Genomic DNA, 25,354 nt, shown 5'->3' with positions numbered 1-25,354 from the left:
CAGTGTCACCACCCCCACAAAAGGTTTCCTGCCGGCGATAACCAAGCTATGTGCTGTTGGGCCTGTTGGCTCAACAAATGACAATTCTCTCTCTCCTCTCTCTCTCTTCTCTCTCTCTCTCTCTCTCTAAATATATATATATACTTGTTAGGCACTAGACATACAAGAGGAGTCGGGCCCAGGTCTGTACTTGGCAGTGGCACCTCACAATTTTTATTCGGAATTAATAGGGACTTGATTTACCATGGGCTTCACAGGCTCATATGCAGCTTCAACACAAGCGGCTGTACTTGGGCCCAAGTCTATGACCCAAATCTTACAAGGGCCACAACTTTAAACGTCCACTTAGTAGGTGGGCCCTGGCGTTGTTGGGCCCTTCACATAATCGGTGCCGGTGATCGTAAATCTGAATCAACCTCCATTCCACTAGTCCAAATACAAACAACAGCAAAACGACATCGTTTCAACAACTGCACCAACCCACACGTTGTCTGGTTTGGCGCCCAAACGGAACGTTTCCCCCCTCCTATCTGCCAAGTGGCAATCAAGTCAGTCAGCCGCCGCTACTGCAGTGGTCTTTCGTTTCTGTCCACACTGTCTACCGGCTCTTTTCCAAGTCAACCCTTTGAACCCAAGGAAAGCTTCAACAGTCCTCTTCTTCCACGGTTAGACCATAACCCTTTAAACTGAACCCTAACTCCAATCTCACTACCAAAATTCCACGCTCTGTACGCCTTATTGTTCAAGACCAATGGTTCCAAAAGCATCCATGTTGGACCCGCAATCGGCGGCCGAAAAGGCTGTTTCGGTGATCGGTTGTGGCTACGATCTCTCCACCGATATTCGATTATCGGGCTGCAAGTCAGGTCCCTCCTTTTCGAGATTGATTGACCTCGACCAAGCCCTAACTCGAGACCTAGTCTTGCCTGGTGGAATCATCGTGCCGGACGTGTCGTCATCGATCAAGTGCGATAAAGGGGAGCGTACGAGGTTTCGTTCTGATGTTCTTTCGTTTAATCAGGTGATTTTTGGTTATGATAGGTTTACTTGTTTCTCTGGGTGTTTTTGAAAGTTCACTTTAGTTTGCTTTCTGTTTGGATGCTTAGAAAACCGTCGAAAGGCAAAGGAAAGAAAGAAACTTATGAATATATTATATTTTTTCGCTGTATTGGATTCAATGGATGAAGAGCTCTTCTTAATTGATAAATCACTATATTAGGTGGGTTGGAAAGGAGTTTTTGCATCTCTGGGATTCCATAACGAAAAACAGAAAACCTAAAACTTCAAAATATATATATATATATATATATATATATATATATATATATATATATATATATATTTTTTTTTTTTTTTTTTCTTTTTTTTTGGACCATTTCTCCTTACCCATATGGAACTTAATGGAAGAGTTTTAAAATTGATGGTTTCCAATTTCTAATTTAGGCTTGTTGTTTAGGAATTGCGAACGTGTTTATGATCGATATTGTTCACTGCTATCAGAAGCATCGAATAAAATATTCCACAAGTCAGGGGTTGGGATCTTATTTCCATACATCCCTCAGACACTAGTGAAGGTCAAGATTCTATTATAACTTTGGTACAACTCCCAGAGACTATACTAGCAACCAGCTTAGCACATTTAGAATATCGTGGAAAATGTTGATTATTGGAAAATGGGGTATTGGGATGTTAGCTGTTGAACTAGTACTTGGAAAATGTACTGGTTGCATTTAGGATTTCATTGTTTTTTTTTCTTAAAAAAAAATTGTTATTGTTGTTTCAGTTGAATAGATTACTAAATATGACATTGGAACATATTAAGTGAATAAACTAAAATTTGGGACAATCTAGTGCTTATATGAGGGGGATTGTTTCTACTCCTCGAATCTTTCAATTGTGAATATTTGTTTCTAAGTGGGAATGTAACCTAGCAGAATTTTTGCATCTATTCTAGCAACAATTTCCACAGTTCTTTACTTGGAACAAATGCTTTAATGGTGGTATCTTGTATTGATTGAATAATTTTTTTTTTTTTTTAAATGCCTTTTTGTTATCTGATGAAATTGCTTACTTTTCTGTTTATCTTGCCAAAAGGGCTTGATGCTAATGACATTTGTTCATACTGTTCTTTGTTTTCATTATTTCAAAATTGTTATTTCTCGGGCAGAAGAGAATCATTATGATATACCAAGTAGGTGGATTAGCTTATCTTGAGTTGAGTTGAGAATGGTGATGTTTATCATTTGGCAAGTGGTTACTGAACTGGCTGATTTTTTTATATTTCTCTTTTAACTATGGGAAATACTTGTGAATATTGAAATGATCACAATGAGTACCTTGGCACCTCTATCTTGTCTGATCCTTTCCTTTTTCATTTATTTAGATGTCTGAGCGATTCAATCAGGATCTGTCTCTATCTGGTAAAATTCCTTCTGGCCTATTTAATTCAATGTTCGACTTCAAAGTCTGCTGGCAGAAGGATGCCGGTGCTGCAAAAGGTCTTGCTTTTGATGGTTGGTTCATAACTCTCTACAATATTGAGTTAGTAAGATCCCAGATTTCACTGTCAGAGGATATAAAACGAGAAGTCCCTTCTTCATGGGACCCTGATGCCCTCGCAGGGTAAGATTCAAACCAAAACCTGAACAGTTGAATGCATTTTATCTCCTATGCTCTACCAGACTTGATTCATATAGAAATATCAATTTGATTAGAAAAAGGAATTTATTTCTAACCTTTTAAGATAAACAAATGTATTTGGTATTGTATTGTTTCCTGCTCTGAACATAATTAACTTGCCAGTGTTGTTAATAGATACTGGAATCAGGTCCCAGAAACAAGCCAGCCACATAATCTATTTCAGTGACACACACTGTGTTTATCTTCATTTATACTGTTCATATAAGTGGATAATCCTTGACACAGCTTAACCATCCAAATGAGGCAGCCAGGGAAAAAAAGGGTAAAAACAAACTGGAGTAAAGTGACTTGAGGTTATAAAGGGACTTGTGACATGTAGTTATAACAATGTACTGGAGAAACTAATGTGTGGATAAGTGTCCAAGCATGCTCTTGAATCTGGTAGAGCTTGCTTGGGTCTATGATCTGTCATTTAACATGTTATTAACAAAGTAATGAAAAGCTGAGCCTCTACTTTGGTGGAAAAATGGAACCTGAATTTTCTTTTGAACCCATATTTCCTCCCAAAAAGCTGTTATAAGGGAACTTTAATTATTTTTAATCTTAGTGCAGGTTTATTGAAAAATACGGTACTCATATTGTTGTTGGGGTAAAGATGGGAGGAAAAGATGTAATTCACATTAAACAGCTGCAAAGTTCAAATCTTCAGCCAACTGAAGTACAGAAATTGTTAAAGCAATTGGCTGATGAGAGATTTTCTGAAGATGTAAATGGAAACTTTATATCAAATCCCATTGAATTTTCAGGAAAACTGAAGGTACCTAGAATCTTAAAATCATTATTACCATTGCTATGAAGTGGATGCCTGTGTGCAAGCATGTGTGTGCGCGCGCTTTTTAGCTCTAGAATATAATAAGCCTTCTTCTTTTGATCTCCCTGTTCATTGTTTCAGCAAGAACGTTCTGTGGCTTGGGATCTCCCTGTAGCATTGGCTAACGCAATCAGGCCATCTGTGATTTCTCACTCAAAGAATGATGTAAGCTTCTTAGCATCTATTTTGATCCTTTTTCTTAAAATTGCACCCCATGGGAGGATCCTGTCTTGAGTGTGCTAAAATATCAGTTTTGTTTATTTATTTTATTTTATTTTTTATTTTTTATTTTTTAATGCAGGATTTATTAAGCATTCAAGTTAGAAGGGGTGGTATCGATAATGGTCAAAGTCATAAGCAGTGGCTTTCAACTATATCGCAATCACCTAATGTCATCTCCATGTCCTTTGTGCCTATAACTTCACTCTTGAGTGGTGTCCGAGGCAGTGGATTTCTAAGCCATGCAATAAATCTGTACCTTCGATGTGAGTATGCCTCTTACTTTATTGCCAGTTTGCTTTCATTAAGACTGAAGATTGAAGTGATGCTGCTGTTTTCCCCATAATGAGATGTGGTACCATTGGACTGTAGTTTACCCGAATCATGTGGAAATTGGGATGGCAAATAATTATGCCAGACTGACCACAGACCAAAATAAGTCCAAACTTCAGTGAGTCTGAACATTGCTTTATGCAGCCTGAAACATATCCTCATTCATTTAATGATTCAAAAGATCAAATACTAAATTTTATATAATTATAACACTGTTGTAGAAATAATTATATAACAAAATTCAGGGTGAGCAGGTTGCAAAAAGAGTTTTAGTCTACTCTTGAGTCCCTCTGGGTTACTGTATGGGCCTGACAATGCCCAGCTAGATGGATCTATGGATTTTTAGCCATGCATGTTTCTACAGTAGCACTAGTAATTGCTTTTCTTGTTAGAAACAGTGATTATCAGTCTTATTGCATAAATGGTCTATAGATTTGCTTGATGTGAACTCAGTTTAAATATTCTTTTCACCATTGGGAGCTAGGGAAGGGTGGGGTAAGATATGGAATAGCCACAATCCTTGGTACCATTTTTGGTATACAAATTTATGAGTTACTTTTTCCGCATGACCCTAAAACCTTTTTTCTGAATTCCAGGGCATTAGAACTAATCTAAATTGACCAAACATTTAGTTGAAACTATATTTCTAGATAGCCTTTTAAAAAAGTAAAGAAATTATTGAAATGTCCAAAATATTCTGAAGCTTGGTAAAAAAGGCTGATTTGTTTTGGTCTGAGTTTACTTCAATTTAATTTAGAGCCCTAGTCCAAATACAAGAATTTTAAAATTTTCATGTAGATGTATTTTTTATTATGGTGCTAGGTAATGAAAACTTTGGTGGTTTGCAATTTTCCAATGTTATACTTGTCTGTACCTTGATTATGTATATTTGTCCTGCGGCTTTGTTCTGTTGAAACATTGCCAATCATTTCTTGAGATCATCATTATCAATAAGATGTGCCTTTATATTTCTAGTTCAAGATGAGGGTTGCTCTACTGTGTCTAGCATGTGGTTGACTGTCCATCTCATTATACAAGAAACTTCCACTCTGTTATTGCTGCTAGGGCAGTTTCCTCTAGTAAACCTTTAGTTGATAACTGATATGCCATGCAGATAAACCACCAATAGAGGAACTTCATCAGTTTCTGGAATTCCAGTTACCTCGGCAATGGGCACCTGAGTATGGTGATCTGCCTCTTGGTCCTAGACGTAAGAAACAAGCTTCTCCTGCATTGCAGTTCACTTTTATGGGACCTAAGCTTTACATTAACACTGAAAAGGTATGCTTTGTGTAACCTCTAACAAAATTTTCAAATCATAATTTTCATCATTACCATCTTGGTGTTGGTTATTTACATTTGCATTTAAGTACATTACTTGTCATGTTCAGCTATGGGCATAAGTGAAACTGATCATATCGGTTCAGTTTCAGTTTTCTTTGTCTCCCAACCAAGTGTAAAATGTTAGATATAATTATTTAAAATTTATGTCTAATAATTATTAAAATGTTAGATGAGTTTTTTTTTTCCTAATATTAGACTCTATTAAAGAAATTCATTGGTCTTAAACTATGGCCAAATTATTTTTCAAATGCATTTATTATGTTTTTGGACTGAAAAATTTAAAATTTATTTTGAACTTTAAATCCAAATAGGTTCAATTAGTTTTAAATACAAATTAGACTTAAGGCCTAAATTAAGTTGCATCCACCCTATCATCTAAACCGAACCATACCAACCATAATCAAGCTTGGTTTGGTTTGGTTTTTTCATCACTAAAAGGTCGATTTGGTTTTGATTCAAGCTTAAATTGACCTTGTCGGTTCAGCTAATTTGTTATCAAAAAACCAATTGAACTACACTTTTTTACACCCTTATGTTCAGCTATCATTGATACTCCAAATTCACCATGTTATTTCTCTGGTACTGGAACATATTTTTGTTTATTACCAAACTTTAAGTTCTTCCTGGTGTCTAAATCTCTCAATTGTAGGTAAATTCTGGAAACAGGCCGGTAACTGGAATCCGTTTATACTTAGAAGGTAGGAAAAGTGACCATCTGGCAATTCATCTCCAGCACCTTGCAACTCTTCCCAAGAGCCTCCAACTCTCAGATGATCATAGCTACGAGCCCATCGATGAGTCTGTTAAACGAGGCTACCTGGAACCTGTCAAGTGGAGCATATTCTCACATGTGTGCACTGCTCCAGTTGAATACAATGGGGCCTGCATTGATGATTATGCTACTATTGTGACAAAGGCCTGGTTTGAGGTTAATATTATTGGCATGAAGAAAGTTCTGTTCCTGAGGCTGGGATTCTCAATGGTGGCATCTGCAAAGATCCGGAGGTCTGAATGGGAAGGACCTTCAACCTCTTCTCGAAAATCAGGAGTCATGTCAATGTTAATCAGTGGAAGGTTTAGTACTGGACTAACTCCACCTGTGAAGCCCACCAAAGTGGATTTGAATTCAGCAGTTTTTCCTGGAGGCCCACCTACGCCTGCAAGGCCACCAAAAATGTCGAATTTTGTAGATACGAAGGAAAGGGTGAGGGGCCCGGAGGATCCTCCTGGATATTGGGTGGTCACAGGAGCGAAGCTCTGTATGGAGAGCGGCAGAATCACACTCAAAGCGAAGTATTCATTATTAACAATAATGTCAGAGGATTCTTTGTTGATGTGAGAAATCTTTTACATCTTGGTTGTAAATTCTGTCATGTAAATCATCTGATTTAATATCAGCTTGAAAGATATCATTTTCCCACAAAGTTGGGCCTGGTTTAACAATCAAAGTTGCAATAAAAGGAAGAAAAAAAAAAGGAGAAATTTTGTTGATTTTTGTGGGTTGCAGCATATTTTTTTCTTATTCTACCTCAACCAACCGAGCATTGTTGAGCAAATATTTTTCATCTTTTACATGCTAATGTATCTTCTGGCCTTCCGATTTGAAATGATGCAGTGGCAGTTGGCCTCATGCGGTGAGTCTTGTTCAACTTGTCTTGTTGGGTTTTGGTTAATCATGGTGCAAATGAAGTCATCTTCCTAGAGGGTTTTCGTCTATTATTGAGCAAATAAAGTTTGATGTTTTGCCTGATGAGTTCTCTTTTAATATATATATGCGCATATACATATTGTCCGGTGGCTCCAAACTGAAGAAACCTGGGGGGCTTTCAGAGTACTTTCAGCAAGGTTAATCATAAATCCTGCAAGAAGAAATTACACAAAGATTAACCAAACCAGGCTGCATGTGCAACGATCTGCTGCTTTGAGCAATTAATACACCCAATGTCTGTATTGACAGCTCCATTGCAACATCATCCATGTCTTCTTTTTGTGTATGCTTGCATTTTCAGTTCCTTTCCCTCTTGGTTCTTCATACTCTGTTCAACATGGTTCTGCTACTGATTCCATTTAAAATGGAGTAACATGAGGTAATTCTTAGACAGCTTTATTTTTAGATCACCACTTGTGAAAATTAAACAGCCATTTGCCTTTTGCCTTTAGAGGCACTCATAATTTCGTTCTTCATGAGGGAGAGCAAGCATAGAATGATAAGTCGAGTCTATATAACAGAGTATAATTAGCACCTTCAGAATTGGTGGAGAATGAAAAGAAAGGAATATCACACAAAAGATGCCTTAATGACAAGCCTAGACAAATAACGTAAACAAAATTTTCAACAGGATTTATAGAGATAGAAAACGTTTTCTTTTTCATCAGAAGGCGTGTACTTGAGATCAAGCATGTTCGACTGAATAGCAGAAGAGGAGGAAGGGGATGAGCAGGGCAGAGAAGGCAAGCAACAATTATAGTTATAAAAATATAAATGAACTCACTTATCTCAGAAGGGAAAAAAGAACTTGTCATTTATTGAAATTGTATTTGATAAATACATCAGATGGCGACAAAATTTATCCTGTTTTGTATTAGAAGACGATGTTTTATGTAGACTATCAAAATGTTTATAACTATGCCATGATGAATGCGAATTGAATGGCTAGCATACACTTCTAATGCAAAGGAGGGTACCGCTACCTCAAGAATGTTACCAATAATCACCACAAGAACAAGAACCTTCTTTGAAATGGTGGAATCTGTTGATATCTCTCACAATAATCTCCCTTGAGACAATTTTGCAGATGTACTTGAATGCAGTATGGCAGTCAACACAGACCCTAAGGTTCTTCTTCACCCTTATAGGAGCTCCTTGTGGAGTTGCGATCAGCCCAAAAGCCACTGCAAGTTTCTCGCTGTGGTGGTAGAGAAGAAGTTCCTTTTCACTTTGCTCCACATCGTGGAGGTCAATCTCTACCCTTGGAACATATCCGGCTTTGTCCATCAGGTCGCTCAGCTCATCAAGTTTTGCATATATCTCTTGACTTCTATAATGGCTTCTGTCTCCAACCAAAAAGGTGTATACCTTGTCTTTCACCTCAATCCAACTCATCCCAGGCTCCTTCTTCACCTTGCTGTCTCTCATTAATCTTCTCACTTCCGCAACTTTTTCCCACTTGCCAGCTGATGCATAAATGTTAGCAAGAAGAACATGGGTACCAGATTTTTCTGGTTCTAGAATGAAAAGCATCTCAGCAGCACGTCTGCCCAGCTCAACATCCTTGTGGATTCTTGCAGCACCAAGAAGTGCCCCCCATACTGAAGCATTGGCTTCAAATGGCATTTTATTCACAAGCTCCACTGCCTCATTTATTTTCCCTGCTCGGCCAAGCAGATCAATCATGCAAGCATAATGCTCTTGCATTGGTTTAAAGCCAAATAACTCTTCCATTGATTCGAAATATAGTTTGGCTTCAGTCACTAAACCTGCATGATTACATGCACCAAGGACACTAACTAAAGTAATATGATTGGGAGAAACACCTTCTTTAAGCATCTGATTGAATAGTTGGAGGGCCTGTCTCCCATGTCCATGCTGAGCCAGTCCTCCAATCATCGCAGACCACGAGACTATCCCTCTCTCAGTTAACTCAGAGAAAGCACGGCCAGCGTCATCTATACTTCCGCATTTGGCATACATGTTAACAAGAGAATTCCCAGCAAAAATGTCCAATACAAATCCATACTTCAAGATGTGTACATGTAACTGCTTTCCTTGTTCATATGCTGATAAATTTGCACAAGCATTCAAGAGAGAGCTACAAACAAACCGATCAGGCTTAAGCTCCATATCTTGCATTTCCAAGAAGAGCTTTAGAGCTTCTTCTCCTTGGCCATATTGAGCAAAAGCTGTTATCATAGATGTGAAAGATACCAAATCTCCTATCGGGCATTCTTCAAAAATTCTTTCCGCGTCTTCTACATGACTACATTTTCCATAAGAATCTATAAGGCTGTTTACAACATAAATGTCAGAATGAAACCCTGATTTTACAGAAAGTCCATGAACTTGTCTACAGACATGGACAACCTGCAAACCAGCTGTGGATTTGAGGATTGTAGATAAAGTTGTCTGGTTGAATCCTATCCCTTCCTTGTGCATCTCAACAAAAAGGGATAGGGCTTCCATGTCTTCCCAGTACTGTGAATATCCAGAAATGATAGCATTCCATGCAATCAAGTCCTTCTCTGGCAACAAATTGAAAGCCATCCTTGCATCCTCCAACAAATCACATTTGGAATACATATCAACAAGACCAACACTCACAAACAAATCTGATTCCATATCCATCTTCATCAAGCTAGAGTGCAGTTGTCTACCCAATTCCTTAAGCCCCATTCCTGCACAAGCTTTCAGAGCACTTGATAAGGTAAATATATTTGGACATATCCCTGACCTTTTCATCTGCCCCAACAATTCCAAAGCCTGTTCATGGTGCTCATGAAGAACACAACCAGCAATAACAGCATTCCAAGACACAATGTCAGGTTGCTTAATTTTCTCAAAAACTGAAATTGCATCTGCAAGATCCCCTACTTTTGCATACATATCAACTAGTGCATTTGCTGAGAATGGATCCCAATCATATCCAAGCTTTATCAGATATCCATGAATTATCTTTCCTCGAGAACTATCCCTCAAACCTGTACAAGCATTCACCATGCTTGAAAGACTAAACTCATTAGGCTTTATCCCACTTAAAACCATTTCATAAAATAAACCAACTGCTTCTCCACAAAAATCACTCTGCACATAACAAGAAAACAACGCATTCCATGAGACCACATTCCTTTCGGGAATTTCATCAAACAATCTCTTCGAATCCAAGAATTCATCGCATTTTGCATACATAACAACCAAAGTATTCGCAACAAACACATCACCCTCAAACCCAGAAACCACCACAACCCCATGAACCTGCTTCCCAATCCTCAAATCCTTCACAATTGAGCAAGCCTTAAGAACGCTCGAGAATGTAAACTCATTGCACTTAACGCCCAACAAGTGCATTTCATGAAAAGCCATAAGGGCTCCTCCACCAAGCCCATTCTGGGCATACCCAGATATCAAAGCAGACCAAGAAACCAAATCCGGTTCGGAACTTTCATCAACCAGTTTCCGGGCATACCCAAAACTTCGACACTTGGAGTACAAATTAATCAGATGGTTTCGAATACTTGGGTCATCAGACAATCCAGATTTGGTAATGTGGGCATGGATTTGAAGTCCTGGCCTTAAAGACTTGGTTGTACAGCATTGTGACAAGAGTTTGGAGTAGGATACAGAAGTGGGTGTGAAATTGCCCTCGTCAATTAAGTTTAGTATAGCAGTGGTTTGTGGGTCTTGGCTAAATTGAGGAACGGTCTGAATGAGTTTAGGGGCTGGTTTAAAAGGCAGGTGAAGACGTTGATGAAGAGGTTTCTGGAAGGAATGGTGGCGCCAAAGCTTCATGGGTCATGACCCATATGAATTCACCACCACAAACTGTACATCATCATAAATATGAAAAAAAACTTACAGATGTTTCGTGGCTCTCCTAGGTGATACTTTTTGAACTAGGTTAAACCACCCATACTTAATATCATTTTTATTAGATTATTATAGTAGTTAATAAACTCATGGTTTTTGTATTTGTAGAGTCTCAATATATATATATATGATGTTTAATTATTTATATCAATTATATATTTATTAATTGATATGTACTTATATTGACTATTCATAAAACTGATAAAAAGGAATAAATTATATATAAATTTTATTTAAAAAAAAATATATTTAGAAACATAAAAAACAAGTTGAAAAATAACTGTTTTCAAAAACATTTTAAAGGGGCCTTTAGTATATTGAAGTTCTTTTGACCCCTAAACCCTTGAATTAATATAACAATTAATAAAAATATCAAAGCAAAATATCTATTTTATTTTCTAGTTCCCTTTTTACTCCTATTTATTGTATGATAGACAAATTTTTAAAATTTTGGATGTTGGTAGTTTGCTTACTCAAAGCTTACTAGATTTTGCACAAACAAGTGCAAGCTCAAGACATAGAGTAGCATGCAAGTTGAGAGCTAGAGTGCATTTGCTCCATATGATATAAAAATTATTTTTATAATATATGAAGAATTTATTTAAGTGTTACCCAAACCTCAATTCCTGACATTTACCTTTTATTTTATTATATTTTTAAAAAAATGGAAATGTCCATTTACCCTTAAAATTATTTATTAATTGTTGATAATGGAATCAAAATCATACTCTTTATTATTAGTGATTAACTTTTATTTAATTTTATTAAAATAATTTGAATAATTTATATGAAGTTTCTTGCAATTGTCATGTTGGCAGCATTCTTGTACTAGAAAAATGGAATAAATACAATGCAATTGACACTTTGAAATTAATTAGAAAAAATGGTTTTCAGAATTCAGTATCAATAATTTCTAGATATGACCTGTTTGACAATTTTCCCCTTGTCTGTTTTCAGCCTCCATTCATGGGCTGAGTTGTACAACAGGAACCTTCTAATTTAAAAGTGAAGATAGAGCTTACATATCTTATTGCCGTTTCCCAACAGACAAAGCAGATGGAAGATTCTTTCCTTGATTTTAAGATTTTAACCATTGCGGTGTGTTTGTGCACACGTTTTAAAATTATGAAACCGAGCTAACCCATAAAAGGTGTATGAACGGGGGAGTTAAGAATTGAAAAAATAAAAGGATAAGCAAATATTATTTCCATATCAAGTGCGGTCTGAAATTGATTAAGTGCAGATGGATTATTACAAGTCACTGAATAAAGCCTCCCGTTTATTTCTAATGTATTTCACCTGTTTCTTAATGTCACTAATATTATTAATATTTGCTCAAAAGTATTTACAAAACTTAATGCCAGGCGGTGCCTCCCCCGACTTTCAATGTGTCATCACCCACCGACCATGGACTTCCCTTCAATTCTTCATCTTTCCTCGCCATCTACTACCATCCAGCAAATCCCAGGAAACTGAAAACAATTGCCAAACACAATAAAACTAAATTTACCTTTTCTTTTCACTCCATAATTTCATCATTAAAAAAAATAAATTAATACTACACTAATTTGTTCTATGATTCTTTAGAATTCCAACTAAATCCTTGGGAAAATGATCGAAAAACCGAAACCCTCCTATTGTGTGAGAGAGAGAATCTTCATTTACGCCTGACTTTTTTTTTTTTCTTTCTCGGGAAAATGTTACCTGGAGGGATTTTCCATGAAAACAAACAAAGTTGGGAGTTGAAAGTTGAATGCGAGAGATACATGGAAGAAGAAGCGAGTACCTGAGAGATCGGATGGCCATGTGGTTGGAGAGAACGTGGAAGAAGAAATTGGCTCCGTGGAGGAACACAACAACTCCGGTACACCCTAGAAGAAAAAACTCTACCATCATCTCCGTACGACTCCGGGTCTTCCCTGGCGGCCGTGGGGTTTGAATAGAAGAAGAAGGTTGAGGAAACCGGATACCAGAGAGCAGAGAAGAAAGAAAGACGTTTCTGACTGGTTCTTAAAGAAAGAGGGGGAGGGGGGCTATAGGAAAATCCGAAAATGACTCGAATGGAGCGGTGACTCAACGTCTATATCCGGCCCCTGACGGTCCCACTCTAATTATACCAAACTAACCAAACCCCTAACATTCTCCTCACTTATTTTAATAATAAGTGAGGAGAATGTAGTAATAACATTTGAGCTGCTGAAAGGACTAAAATGTAGTAATAACAAATACCAATCCCGAACGAGACGACGGACGGAGGCAGCCCTGATTTTACTTGAACTGTTGGAGGGATTGGCTTGACCTAACCCTAACCTCATCTCATCCGATGTTTGAAATGGTTTGGATAAGTATTCTCATTATTTGGATTGAACTTGGGTTAAATGTTAAATTTTCTCAACCCAAACTCAATTTAAGTTGAACTCAGGGTTAGGATCGAAACAATCCGAGCCTAACATAAGCACTTGATTTAATATTATTATAATATTTATTTTATTTTTAAATTTTTTAAAAAATATATCAAATTATAATTATATGATGTGCTTTAACTATATATATATATATAAAAGTTAAAAAAAAATCATTATAAATGAATTTTGAATCGTATAATCCAATTAACTTGAATTTAATTTGATTAATTTAATTTAACTCGATCAATTTAAGTTCAACTCCAGTTTGAGTAACTCGAATTAAAGATGGTTAAGTAAGTTGATTATTTCTTTATTGGGATTGGGTTGAGTTAGCTATCAATGTTAACCACCGTCCAAGTTGCAGCCCTAAAATGACCTGCATGGTATGCTTGGTCCATGGGACGGACACCGGTTCCCTCGTACGTGTCTCCTGGCTGCTCCTTGGTGTACTTCGCCATCCAACCCCAAAAGGAGCAAAAGGGTGGCTGGTGAGGTTCACCTTTTTTTGCAAGATTATTGTTTTCTTGGGGTTCTCGCTGCGTAGGCATCAACACTGGGTTCCATAGAGCTTGGATCACCCTTCTCCATACCATCCACTACCTGCTTTGTTTTGTGTATCTTGATCTTAGGTTGGGCTCTAAATTTCTAATAAAGCATATTTTTTTTCCCTCAAAAGAATTCACCAGAACAGACGATACTAGAGCGTAGATCAATTTGGCAGGGATGCCCCTTTTCGGCTGTGGACGTTACTCCCTACCTAGCCTATTGGCCAAGATGCTCGATTCTCAAATAAATGCTATGTTGTAGGACCATATTAAAAATACTTTATTTTCCATTAGGAGGCCTTGCCCTTCCACCTTCACCAATCAATTTCTTTAGCAAGTATCAGCAGTTGATTCTGATGAGTACTGCTTACATTAATGGCCATATTGAAATGAATTGAAAATCAAGTGACTATGCTTTCCAGATTTATCTTGGTTGGTACATCAAAGCAAAACGAAGCTTGAGAATTGGACTAGCCTCCACAAACTTAATAATAATTAAAAGAAAATTGCAAAAAAGGAAAAAAGAAAAAGAAAAATCTTTAAAATGCCATGACCTATTCATAATCTCAGAAGTTGAAATGAATTATTTTGTACCCTCAATGAACAGAGTGTCCATTTCAAAAACTTGTTCATTAGGTTGTACAGGTGAGTAAAGGAAAAGACACTTCCAATCATGACACCATGTGCCAAGAGATAAAGTTCAAAGACAATGTTAATTGAGGAAAAAAACTGGAGTAGAAGCATCTTTTTGCTTTCTTTTGTTTTTCTGTGAAACAGAGAAAGTATGAAGGCACGCAAAGCACTTTTATTTGGTTTTAGTGATAAATTAAATACAAAATAAAGGTTCATCCATTATCCGCCTGCAAATACTCAAGTGAGCAAAAGCATCCATGGGGATCAGACCATCAAGATTTAAGCCATCAAACATGCACCACAAGGTTCTAAAATTCAGAAAGTAGTGTTAACAGCAGCTAGCTTACATCATTCCATAACAAATCAACAGCTATCCAATACAATCTTATATACAATATCTCTATATCTCTATCCTTTTATACTTAAAATTACATTATCTTAGAAAACTTATGAAAGCGGAGCAATCTTCAATATTTAAATTAAAGTAGATATAAAATCTAATTTATGTATCGAGTTTGCTCCTTCTTCTCGAAAAAAGTCATATTATGAATGTATTTAATATAATATGAGGTTATTACGAACAAACCTTCATATTATAAATACATTCATATTTCGTACTTCTCCTTACTATGGACGTAAACAATACTGATCCGAGATTGCAGAACAACTCCCAGCTCTTTTGTGTACCACAGATAAGAAAGAAAACCTTTTCCTACACCATCCATTCCTAAGATTGGCTTGCTGCACGAGATCTCCTCTTTTTGGAGAAGGGATCTTCCCTTGACACTGCCTTCATCTTCTAAATTGAAGAAATCTAATTCATTCTGGGGATCAGAAAATGATGGCCGGGGTACTCGCGCCATCAGCTCAACGACCCTTCTGGAGGGTTGAAAGAGGGCAGAGGAAGAGACTGGATCGGGAGAGAATAGTGAACAACTTTGTGGATACAGAAGCAAGGCCTAGACCGCCTTTTATCGAAGTAGGGGCGGATGGAGATGCCCGCATTTCATCTTTAGTCAACATAGAGCCAATCTTTTTCAGGTTGGCACATGGATGACGATGCAATACCAACAAATTCCTTGCGTCGGTTACGCTATCGTGTAATGAGGCACACTGTGCGAAGCACCACTCTAGCTTATCACTTACAATGTCCCCACTCATCCAGTCATCTCCACAGAGGTACATAAATTTGACCTACTCGCTTCCCATTAGAACCACAAGCACGAGCATTGAATGGATGGGAAGAGCAGCCGAGATAAAATAATGGAGGAGCTGCTCGGGGATTAGTAGCTCCTGCAAGAGGTAGTGAAAGCTGAAAGGCTCAGTGTGCCACCCAAAAGCAAGTATGCTAGTTTTAATTAGATAAGCGAGTAAAGATAACAGGCACTTGATGAATGATTAAAGGAGGAGAGTGGCGACAGGGGTGGCTCATGGGCAATTATATTCACAGCACGCGAAGATAAAATATGTTTTTCTTTTGACCCTGCCACCGCGCAGAGGGTTGCCTCCTCAGGGTGAGCCCCTGAGATGGACACATCGTGTTAAACGTGGTGAGTTTCTGTCCTTTTTTTGCACTAAAGTAGCACAATTTTTTAGGCACTGCTGGGCAAAAAGGGCTGACACGCCTCTTGTTCAAGGCCTCGGGCGGCCCGCCTCAACCATCACATGGAAATTGTGTTGTCTGATCTAAGCAAAGCTGTCGCCCACAGCACTAGAATAATTGAATGGCTCCAACCCAGAGGTTGTTCCTAGTTACTACGACTGGATACAATAAAAAAATGCAGTGGAGAGTTAAGAGGCAGAACTTGTTTATTGAAAATCCTTTTTCCCCTTACTTTTGCCCCTGTTTCAGTAAAGCGTATACAAAATAGGAATGGAATTGTCATTATAAAGGCTGCTCCAATGACAAATATTTTGGGTTTCAGTGGAGAAATCATTTAATATGTAATACATTAGAATGTAAGTAAACATCCAAACACAAGTCATCTGTTCATCTGCCCCTTCTCACTTCTCAGCAACCAACCAGAGCACAGAGCTCCATTTGTTTTTGCCATACTACAGATTGGTTTCAAGCTTGAAGGGTTCAGCTTGCAAAATAACGATCCCAGATAGTAGGATTTTAAATAAACCGGAAGACCGTTATCTCTCTGGAGAGTGTAGTTAAAAGAAAGAACACATCTGATTGATAGAGAGGTAAAAGGGAAGAAATTTTATGATCAAACATTCATCGATGCTGCTTAAATAGGAACTCTACATGTATTGAGGGTTGTCAACTGAGGAAAAACCATTAGCATCCCACCTAAAAGTACAACTTACAGGATTACTGAACAGATCATTAATCATTATTTTTGTAGTAACTTACTAGATTCCACTAGTCAGCTAGCAGAGTGGAGAGAAGTATATCTTGCACAAAACCAGCTCTTCCAGCAGCTTGTCTCATCCTTCTTTCCCGCTCTTCATAACTCAAAGAAGGATCAAAGCTGCAAGAGAGAGAGACAGAAAGGGAGAGCATGAGCTTGAGCAGGTATCCAACATCTCAAACATGAGAGTTCTGAGTAATTCTTCATCATCAGAAACCAGTCTTTTATCAAAACTAATCCAACATCATGACCCTCAGTGTATATGGAAATGATAAACTCCTTGTATGCTACAGGTGTTCCAAAGAAAGAAAATTACTTTTGGTGTTTAATGTTTAGAATGAGGCTAGGTAAAAGTGATGCCAATACGGCAATACATGACAATAGTGCATTACATTATTTATGCAAATCTACCATGGGAGATTATATGAGGATAAGCCCCATTAAAGTGGTCTCTGCTAAGGTTCTTCAAAATAAGAAAAAGAGACTATGTATCAGCCCTTGAAAACATGAAAAGTATGAACTTTGTGTTTGGGGAAAGGAAAGACCTTTACCTTTATTTCCTTCAATTTGAGAAGAAAAAGAAGTGATGGGAAACAAAATTTAAAAATAGGGGGGCAAAGTCCTTTTCCTAGCCTCTCAATCAAAAAGGCAGAGAAGAAAGAGATGAAGAGGAGAAACAGAGGACAGATGTAGAAATGGATGATAAGAAAAGAGAAGAAAACGATGAGTGGAGGAGAAAAGAGCAGCAAGGCACTTTAGTCTTTTCAATGATTATTCATCTTGGAAATACCAAGTAAAGAAGCTCTGTCTCGACTAAACTAAGAAAAGAAAAATAATGTCATATTCTCATGACCCTACATCTATGAATCTACAACTCAATTTTCAAAATTTTCCCTGAGGAGATGTACTGGACTATATCAACTTAAGAGGTAAGCCCTACTTGAGTAGGTTCAGAATCTCAGAATTAGCAGAACCAAACCCCACCCATGGTGAACCAGGGTATCAAGCCCCACTGGTGAAAGAGCTCCAGCACAGGTAATTTAATGTATGTTTTGAATATCAGAGTAGTGCTAAAGTGACAACTGATAAAGCTAATCAAACTGATAAGGGCTAAATATGGAGTTGAAAAGTTGATAGAAAAAGTGAAGGCTCGCTTGACCAAACAAAACTTAATTCAGTACCTTGATTTCCAAGCATGTGCTGATACTGCTTTCATGGTAGAAGTGTCCTCAGCACTGGATGACACAGATTTTGAAATTTCTTCTGCTTCAGTTGCTGAGAAGTTCAAAACAAGTGATGAAAGAAATTGATCTGTAACCGTATTAGATGCATTAGCAATGCTTGACCGATATCCCCCACTACCTAGAAGCACTTGCAGATGGGCCTCACGAAGATCCCGACCAAGGAGAGACAGTGCCTGACTACTAGGAATTGCAACTCTACGTAATCTGCGACGTCTCTGCAAGTAATCTTCAGTTAAGGGAAACATTGGTGGGAACTTAATTTGACAATATATTTATAGCCAACCAGCGGTTCAGAAAGGAAACAAATGAGGAACACAGAATAATTATCTCCATTTACAAGGATATCTTGAATAAGTGTCCATGTTGCAGGGTGATATGACTTAGCATGTCCCGTGCAACTTTAACAGAGCAAATGGGACAAACCTGCATGGATAAAATGGATACAGCATGAGACACGTTTAGCATAAAACATTGGTCAAGACTACAAACTGGTTAAACATGTCATCCTTCACCGATTTTAGCAGTTCAGGAACCACAAAGGAACTAGCAAGAACAATCAAAATATGCATTTCATATCTTTCTCTATTTTATAAATTTTCTCATCCCTTCCTGTTGAACTGAACCTTCTCCTGTGTTGAGTAAGAACTAAATGAAAACAAGGAATGCTGCAGAGCAGCCCTTCAATAAGACCGATAGATGCAATACAGAATAATAAATATATCCTAAATATCAGAAGGGAAGTAGGACTAATAAATTGATCTTTTGTGCTAGGGAAGTGCAGTGAGGAAATTACACCAAGAACAACAAGCAGAGAATTGCCTTCTGCATCAACATACAGAGAGAGAGAACACAACTGGGAAAGCCTCAGTTGCAAAGTAACTCAAATTCAGCAAAGGAAGAATATGTGATCTTCATGAACTCATCCTGAGAGAGCAAATAATGGGTTGACCAAGAATTCAAATTCAGAATTCATAGCAATAAACAAGTTACCAACTCCTCGCTGAGCATGATTCATAGAGATGGAAGTTATGCCAGGAATATCCAACTCTCTCCCCAGTGAAAGGTAGTAGCCATTCTGACTTGATAGTTAGAGGGCTGGTGGCCTAGATGTTGCTGCCACTTTTTCTTCATATTTTGCAGTGTGCTTGTCCATTTGGGAAAAGCAGCAGCCAAAGTATCAAAGGGGAGAAGGGCATACTCCAGGAGCCAAAAGAATGGAAGGGCCAGCTCAATTAACAATGAGTGTGTTGGGAGACGAAGTTGAAACTGTATATTTAGGATGTGCCAATAAATACTGGCAGCAATTTTTCCTCCATGATAGGGAAGGTCTTCAGACAACTGAAGTTAGCGTAAGGATTGGAGGGCTGGTGGCCTCAATGCCGCTGCCACTTTTTCTTCATATCTTGCGGTATGCTTGTCTATTTGGGAAAAGCAGCAGTCAAAAGTATCAAAGGGGAGAAGGGCATACTTCAGGAGCAAAAAGAATGGAAGGATCAGCTCAATTAACAATGAGTGCTTTTGGAGAAGAAGTTGAAACCGCATATTTAGGATGTACCAAAAAATATGGCAGCAGTTCTTCCTCTCTTGATAGGGAAGTTCTTCAGACAACTGAAGTTAGCATGAGGGTTCAAAGCTGTTAATTGTCTCTTGTCAGGTTAGTAATCAACATCCTAGCCTAGACAATGCACAGGTAGAAACCTATGCAATAAGAAGCAGCCTAGACAGAATAATCTACATTACCATGTCAAAATGCCCTGATCGTTCCACTATGCGTAGCAGCGTAAGAAAAGGGGAGTAAAGTATATTTGACCTTATTTTTCATGTAGACATCTTTGAGATCCTACACTCTCCATGATCTCCACCCTCTAGTTTGTATGACAAGGACTTCAACATCCCAGGCTGTTCTATTATCTCACTCTCTAGTTTGCATGGCAAGGGCAGCTGAGCAGACATTGACTTGACTGAAGTCAATCTGGACCTGTCTTTTCTAACCTCTAGCTACAATTGCTCTATGCTCTACACATAGAAACATATCTCTGCATCCAAAGATTCTAAAATTATCCACCGTCAACAAGAAAAGGCAATTTGTATTTTATTGATTCCATAAATAGTGAATAATTTGGGGCATGCCCATCAAAATAGGGCATGACTGCAAGTGGAAGGAAAAGAATATACGGGCACCATATGGGGAGTCATCAGTCATGTCAAGTTTACAAGACAGATCAGGTTACGCTCACAACCCTTTTCTTGAGCCACTTGTGAGCATTGCCAAAGTAGCATCTGACCATGTAAGATTTCCATATGCTATCAACCACTCTGCAAGGATAGAGTATATAGACTTATTCACATAACAACACCCAATGATATTGTTAGAACTGCAACATGGTGAAAACATAAACCGAGAAGATTGATATAGCACCTTCCAAAGCTTAAGAGGTATAACACTCCCAAAAACATGATGTGAACTGTAGTGTCCAAACTAAAAACAAACAGGCAAACATATTTTAGCAACTCCATCACAGCCTATAGGGTGACATGGTTCCCAGTTCCCACTTCATAGTCTGTTTGATCATAAAGGCACCACTGACCACAGAGCTTGACTTATTTCTCTTCCATCATAACCCAATCACATTTATAGAAGGAAACAATACTAGCACCGGATCAATCCTCTCTGCGGATTGCCAAATGCCAACCAAACAGCAATATTCATTGGATTTGAACAAGAAGGTAAGAGCTTTTGCAGTACTGTCAAGCACAAATGAAAACAAAAACTCACAACAGAGGGATAAATTCTGGCCTTAGGCCATTTCCCAAAACAGAAAATCACATATCTAGAGTAGAATCAAAAGTAAATTAATCCATTTGATGCAAACAAGTAAGAGGAATTGGGGCCAGACATGAAGGAAAGAAAAAAAAAAAGAACAAAAAGCTAAAATTAGAACAGGATTCATAAATATCGAACAAAACCCAAATCAAAGAAACCATCCACATATATTTCAAACATAAAAAGCTTGTCTCGCCAAAAAAAAGAAAGAAATAGCCCTTTTAATAAAAAAGAAAAGCAAACCCACGTACAGTGACTCTTGATTCGCACGAGTGCTCGTCTTCGAGATGGGAACACAGAGAGGCGATGTCGTAATCCTCGTAACAGTACGGACAGGGAAAATCGGGACGGGCCTCGTCCTCAACCTCGAAATCATCGATGCTCAACCGATCTAACCCAAAAATGAAATACAGAAACAAGAAAAAAGAACAAAAAAAAAAAGAAAAAAAAGCTCAGTTTTCTTGAGAGAACAGCAAACGCACATCCATGGATATTAGAAGATAAACCAAACCTAGTTGGGAGCTGTTGTGGTGGTGCTGCAACGCGTACTGCCGTTTCGCGGCAGCGAGACGAGAAGCCCAAAAATCAGTGTTCATCGAAATATCAGAGGATGAACAGAGAACGATGAACTTGTATAAATATTCTTAGTACTTAACGGTAGAAATGTTGTTGATTCAGCTGTATAGATATTTATTGGGTTTTCCTCAGAAAGAGGAAAAACAAAGAGAAAAAAAAAAACGAAAATTATGGTGACATGATTTGAGGATTGAAGTGGGGAGAGACAGAGAGGAAGGAAACCGTGAGAAGTTAATGTCGACGCTTATTTTTCTGATTTATTTGACCTTTTCTTGGAGATGCATGTCGATACAGGGAAGGCTGAGATTCAGAGAGACAAGGGCTTGTGGGTATGACCGAAGCTGACGAAGAGAAAAAAATTACGAGAAAATGTCGGATTTTCTGTTTGGTTTAGAAATCTTTGGAGTTTTGTCTGTTTTGTGGGGTTAAAAATTTAGATATTTCATACATTTGATTTACGATGATGTCGTGGCCTAGACAAGCTAAGACCGTCCCTCCCACAGTTGATGGAAAATGATGACGTGTGAGGCAATTATTACTGCTACTCTCTCTATTTTCAATTTTTCAGCATAATATTATTAAATTAAAATATAAAAAATTCAATATATATATTATTTTATTTTATTAAAAATTAAATTATTTTTGGTAGTCCAATTTTTTAAAATTATTATAATTGTGCAAAAAGCCCAATAAGAGCCTAGTAGGAGTAAATCATGAAATTATCGCACTATATGAGCCTATGGTGCAAAAAGGCCCATAGGAACCTGCCCACTTTTGATTGTTAAACATAGGTTCATGTGACAAATTTTTGGTTGTAGATTAGTTATGCAATTTAGGATACCAGCCTGCTTTGATCATAAGGAAGGCGACACGAACTATGATATAATATTTTCTACCATTTTTATGGGTGTGGTTAGATACATCGTTGTATCTTTTTTTTAACTAATATATATAAATATAAATGTCTTGTTAAAGGTTTTGGGAAACAATTTTTCGATACTTATGGCTATGTTTGGTTCCCGGAAAATTTGAGGGAAAATACGAGGGAAAGAAAATACAAAAGAAAAGTAGAACGAAAGAAAAAGTGAAGGAAAATAAAAAAAAGGGAGAATTATGTTTTGGGGGTAGATGGACCCCCAAATTAAAAAAATGTCCATGTAATTCTTCAAATTGAATCCAAGACCCAATGAAAGTATGAAAATTGAGTTGAAGGACATCATCCTTCAGTATTTCCAAAAATGCCCTTTGTTGATTTTGAGAAAAAAAAAATAATATTTTTGAAAAATACTTTTATTTAATTTAATATTTTTATTTAATTTAATATTTAAAAAAAATACTTTTATGTAATTTAATATTTTTTAAAATACTTTTATTTAATTTAATATTTTTAAAAATAAATTTATTTAATTTAATATTTTTGAAAAAAAATTTAATTTAATATTTTTGAAAAAAAAATTTAATTTAATATTTTTGAAAAAAAATTATTTAATTTAATATTTTGAAAACTAATTTTATTTAATTTAGTATTTTTGAAAAAAAATTATTGAAAAAAAATTATTTAACTTAATTTTATAAAATATTTTATATGTGTTCTTAAATGGTATATTTGTCCGTTACTATTTCATATCCTTCAACTCAATTTGAAGAGTTATATGGACCTTTTGTTAATTTGGGGGCCCATCTACCCCCAAAAGATAATTCTCCTATAAAAAAATAGATTGAAAGTTGATAAATTATTTTTTTTGTTATTTCAAACTCATTTTATTTATTTTAACTCATCAATATAAAGATTAAATAATTTAAAAATACATAAGTTTTTAATTAGTTTTAATTATATTTGATTTTCTTTGATATTTTTCATAGGACAACCAAACATGAGAAAATCATTTCCCTTAGCATTTTTTTTCTTTCCTTTATACTTTCCGGGAACCAAACATAGCATAAAAAAACATCTCCAATGAAGTTATGATATCTATATAATTTAGGTTTTATTATTTTTTTACTGAAGTTTCATTTGTTTGTATTATATATGAGTCTCATTATTTTGTGTTTTAATCTTGTCTTATTATACCTTGAACTTATTTTTTATTTTTTTAGTAGTTAGTTTAAAGATTCTTCTAATTAGGTTTTGATGATTACAAAATAAGGTTAAAGTTATTAATAATTCAAATCAAGTGAAGTTTTTCAAGTTTAATTTTAAGAATATAAAGAAAATTCAAGTAACTATGGAAGAAGATCAATATCGTGAAAACTTAACGCTCTTGAAAACTTGAAGTGACCTAGGACAATTTATAAGATGACATTTGTTGGTGCACTTAGGCCTAAATTATTTTTTATGTGCTTAAAGATTTATTTTTATCCTTAAACTTAAAATGAATTATTTATCAAGGAAATAGATGAATCGTTCTTTTGATTCAAAATTTTGAGTTAATTTTTTTTTTTTTAACTTATTATAAAAGGTTTGTAAGGTGTACACAAATTATTGAAAGTTTCAAACCTCAAATTGGGTTTTTTAAACACTTTACAATGCAATCAATTGAAGGGGTCAAGAATCGGCTCAACTAATTGTGCTTAATTGGTCAAGAGTCGAGGGTGCTTTTAAATTTTATCTCTTCCACTAGCTGGGTCTAGTTGGTTGAGACATAACCTCAACCGATTAAGGACCAATCGAGGATCGATTGCACCTTTAGTTGAGCTTAAGAACCCTAACAATCACTTGTAACTCAATTTCAATCAATTGAGGCCTTGTTGTGACCTTTTAGGTTTTTTAGTTAGAAACCTATAAATTAAAGAATCTTAAGGCATTTATTGATGATAAAACAACTACATTCAAACAAAATAACATTTTTACTCTCATTTCAAGCTCTTCTTCTAAGAACATTGATTTCTCACTTTTAAATTCTTTAAGTACACCTTCAAATCCATCTCAATTTTCTTTTGTATTATGAGTTAAACTTATTCTAAGATTGGAAACATTAAATCCATTCTTATTTACTCATTACAAGATCATAAACTTCAAGTAGGTTGAGTACTTGAAGAGATGTGAACAACTATGTAACTCTTCATGTCCTCAATATGATGCTCCTTATCCCTTAGGAGACAACTCAACCTTGAGTTATGAATCATCACACCCTTCTCCTCAAAATATCTTTCACGATTACTCTTGAAAATAGACTAGGATAAGGAGAATGACTATTTTTTTGTGTATGTTTTTCAACATATAAAATTTTATATTTATACCAAAACTATAGGAAAACATCTTGGAGAGATTTTATGAAATTTAAATTATTAAAAATAAAAAATCTTTTAAAAGTTGAAAACAAGCTGAAAAAATGTCATTAAAGGCAACAACATTTGAATACCTCGAGGAAAAAAAATTGAATGCTATTAAGGGTGTTTGAATATCCTCAAGAGGACATTTGAATGTTTTGTGGATGTTTTAATGTCCTCGGACAAGATGTTTGATTATCTTTAGATGTAAGGACAAAAATATTGTGAAATATCTAATATGATATATAGAGTGATATATGGGATTGAATCTTGAATGGGTGATATTTCACATTTTTCTCTTGTTTTAGATATGGACATTTTACTAAGGTTTTAACAATGTTAGCAACGTACTTTCCTTTTTTAAATGTCAAAATTGTAAATATCATATTTGGGCTTGAGCCAACATGAGGTCTCTTAACCCACATATTACCTGCTTAGTCCATGGTTTCATGTGATAGGATGCAGGTAAACTACCTTATTAAATAAGACATTTCTTTGTTTTGCATTTT

General features: G+C 36.4%; 3 protein-coding genes and 2 long non-coding RNA genes across 8 annotated transcripts; 1 reads left to right on the top strand and 4 right to left on the bottom strand.

Moving 5' to 3' along the window:
- Positions 1-505: 505 nt before the first annotated feature.
- LOC117923631 (MACPF domain-containing protein NSL1) lies at positions 506-6,902 on the top strand. The gene is made up of 7 exons (XM_034842020.1): positions 506-1,021; positions 2,384-2,622; positions 3,253-3,457; positions 3,593-3,676; positions 3,813-3,996; positions 5,178-5,344; positions 6,057-6,902. Exons 1-7 carry the CDS (start codon positions 752-754, stop codon positions 6,744-6,746), a joined length of 1,839 nt encoding a protein of 612 aa, XP_034697911.1. The 5' UTR covers positions 506-751; the 3' UTR covers positions 6,747-6,902.
- LOC117923630 (pentatricopeptide repeat-containing protein At5g04780, mitochondrial-like) lies at positions 6,704-11,005 on the bottom strand. Its single transcript, XM_034842019.1, has 2 exons — positions 8,099-11,005; positions 6,704-7,625 (listed from the first exon to the last, which is right to left on the bottom strand). The coding sequence occupies exon 1, from the start codon at positions 10,908-10,910 to the stop codon at positions 8,109-8,111; it is 2,802 nt and encodes a 933-aa protein (XP_034697910.1). The 5' UTR covers positions 10,911-11,005; the 3' UTR covers positions 6,704-7,625; positions 8,099-8,108.
- Positions 11,006-12,162: 1,157 nt separating this feature from the next.
- Positions 12,163-13,044, bottom strand: LOC117923632. Its single transcript, XR_004652654.1, has 2 exons — positions 12,775-13,044; positions 12,163-12,460 (listed from the first exon to the last, which is right to left on the bottom strand). It is a non-coding gene; the product is annotated as an uncharacterized LOC117923632 (long non-coding RNA).
- A 1,805-nt stretch (positions 13,045-14,849) lies between these two features.
- On the bottom strand, positions 14,850-21,954 carry LOC117923765 (protein DEHYDRATION-INDUCED 19 homolog 4-like). Of its 4 annotated transcripts, none has more exons than XM_034842208.1 (6): positions 21,511-21,953; positions 21,251-21,390; positions 18,521-18,598; positions 18,113-18,396; positions 16,934-17,051; positions 14,850-15,883 (listed from the first exon to the last, which is right to left on the bottom strand). In XM_034842208.1, exons 1-5 carry the CDS (start codon positions 21,593-21,595, stop codon positions 16,943-16,945), a joined length of 696 nt encoding a protein of 231 aa, XP_034698099.1. In that variant the 5' UTR covers positions 21,596-21,953; the 3' UTR covers positions 14,850-15,883; positions 16,934-16,942. The 4 variants fall into 4 exon arrangements, with proteins under 4 accessions (XP_034698099.1, XP_034698098.1, XP_034698100.1 ...); XM_034842207.1 differs by having other exon boundaries at positions 14,850-15,864; positions 21,511-21,952; XM_034842209.1 differs by lacking the exon at positions 14,850-15,883 and having other exon boundaries at positions 16,663-17,051; positions 18,113-18,206; positions 18,294-18,396; positions 21,511-21,954.
- LOC117923766 lies at positions 20,253-21,240 on the bottom strand. The gene is made up of 2 exons (XR_004652679.1): positions 20,595-21,240; positions 20,253-20,491 (listed from the first exon to the last, which is right to left on the bottom strand). It is a non-coding gene; the product is annotated as an uncharacterized LOC117923766 (long non-coding RNA).
- Positions 21,955-25,354: the final 3,400 nt, after the last annotated feature.

The sequence above is a fragment of the Vitis riparia genome, chromosome 10 (genome assembly GCF_004353265.1).
Source record: "Vitis riparia cultivar Riparia Gloire de Montpellier isolate 1030 chromosome 10, EGFV_Vit.rip_1.0, whole genome shotgun sequence".
Lineage (NCBI taxonomy): Eukaryota > Viridiplantae > Streptophyta > Magnoliopsida > Vitales > Vitaceae > Vitis > Vitis riparia.
Note: the sequence above shows the minus strand (reverse complement) of the source record. Positions and strands in the feature narration are given on the sequence as shown.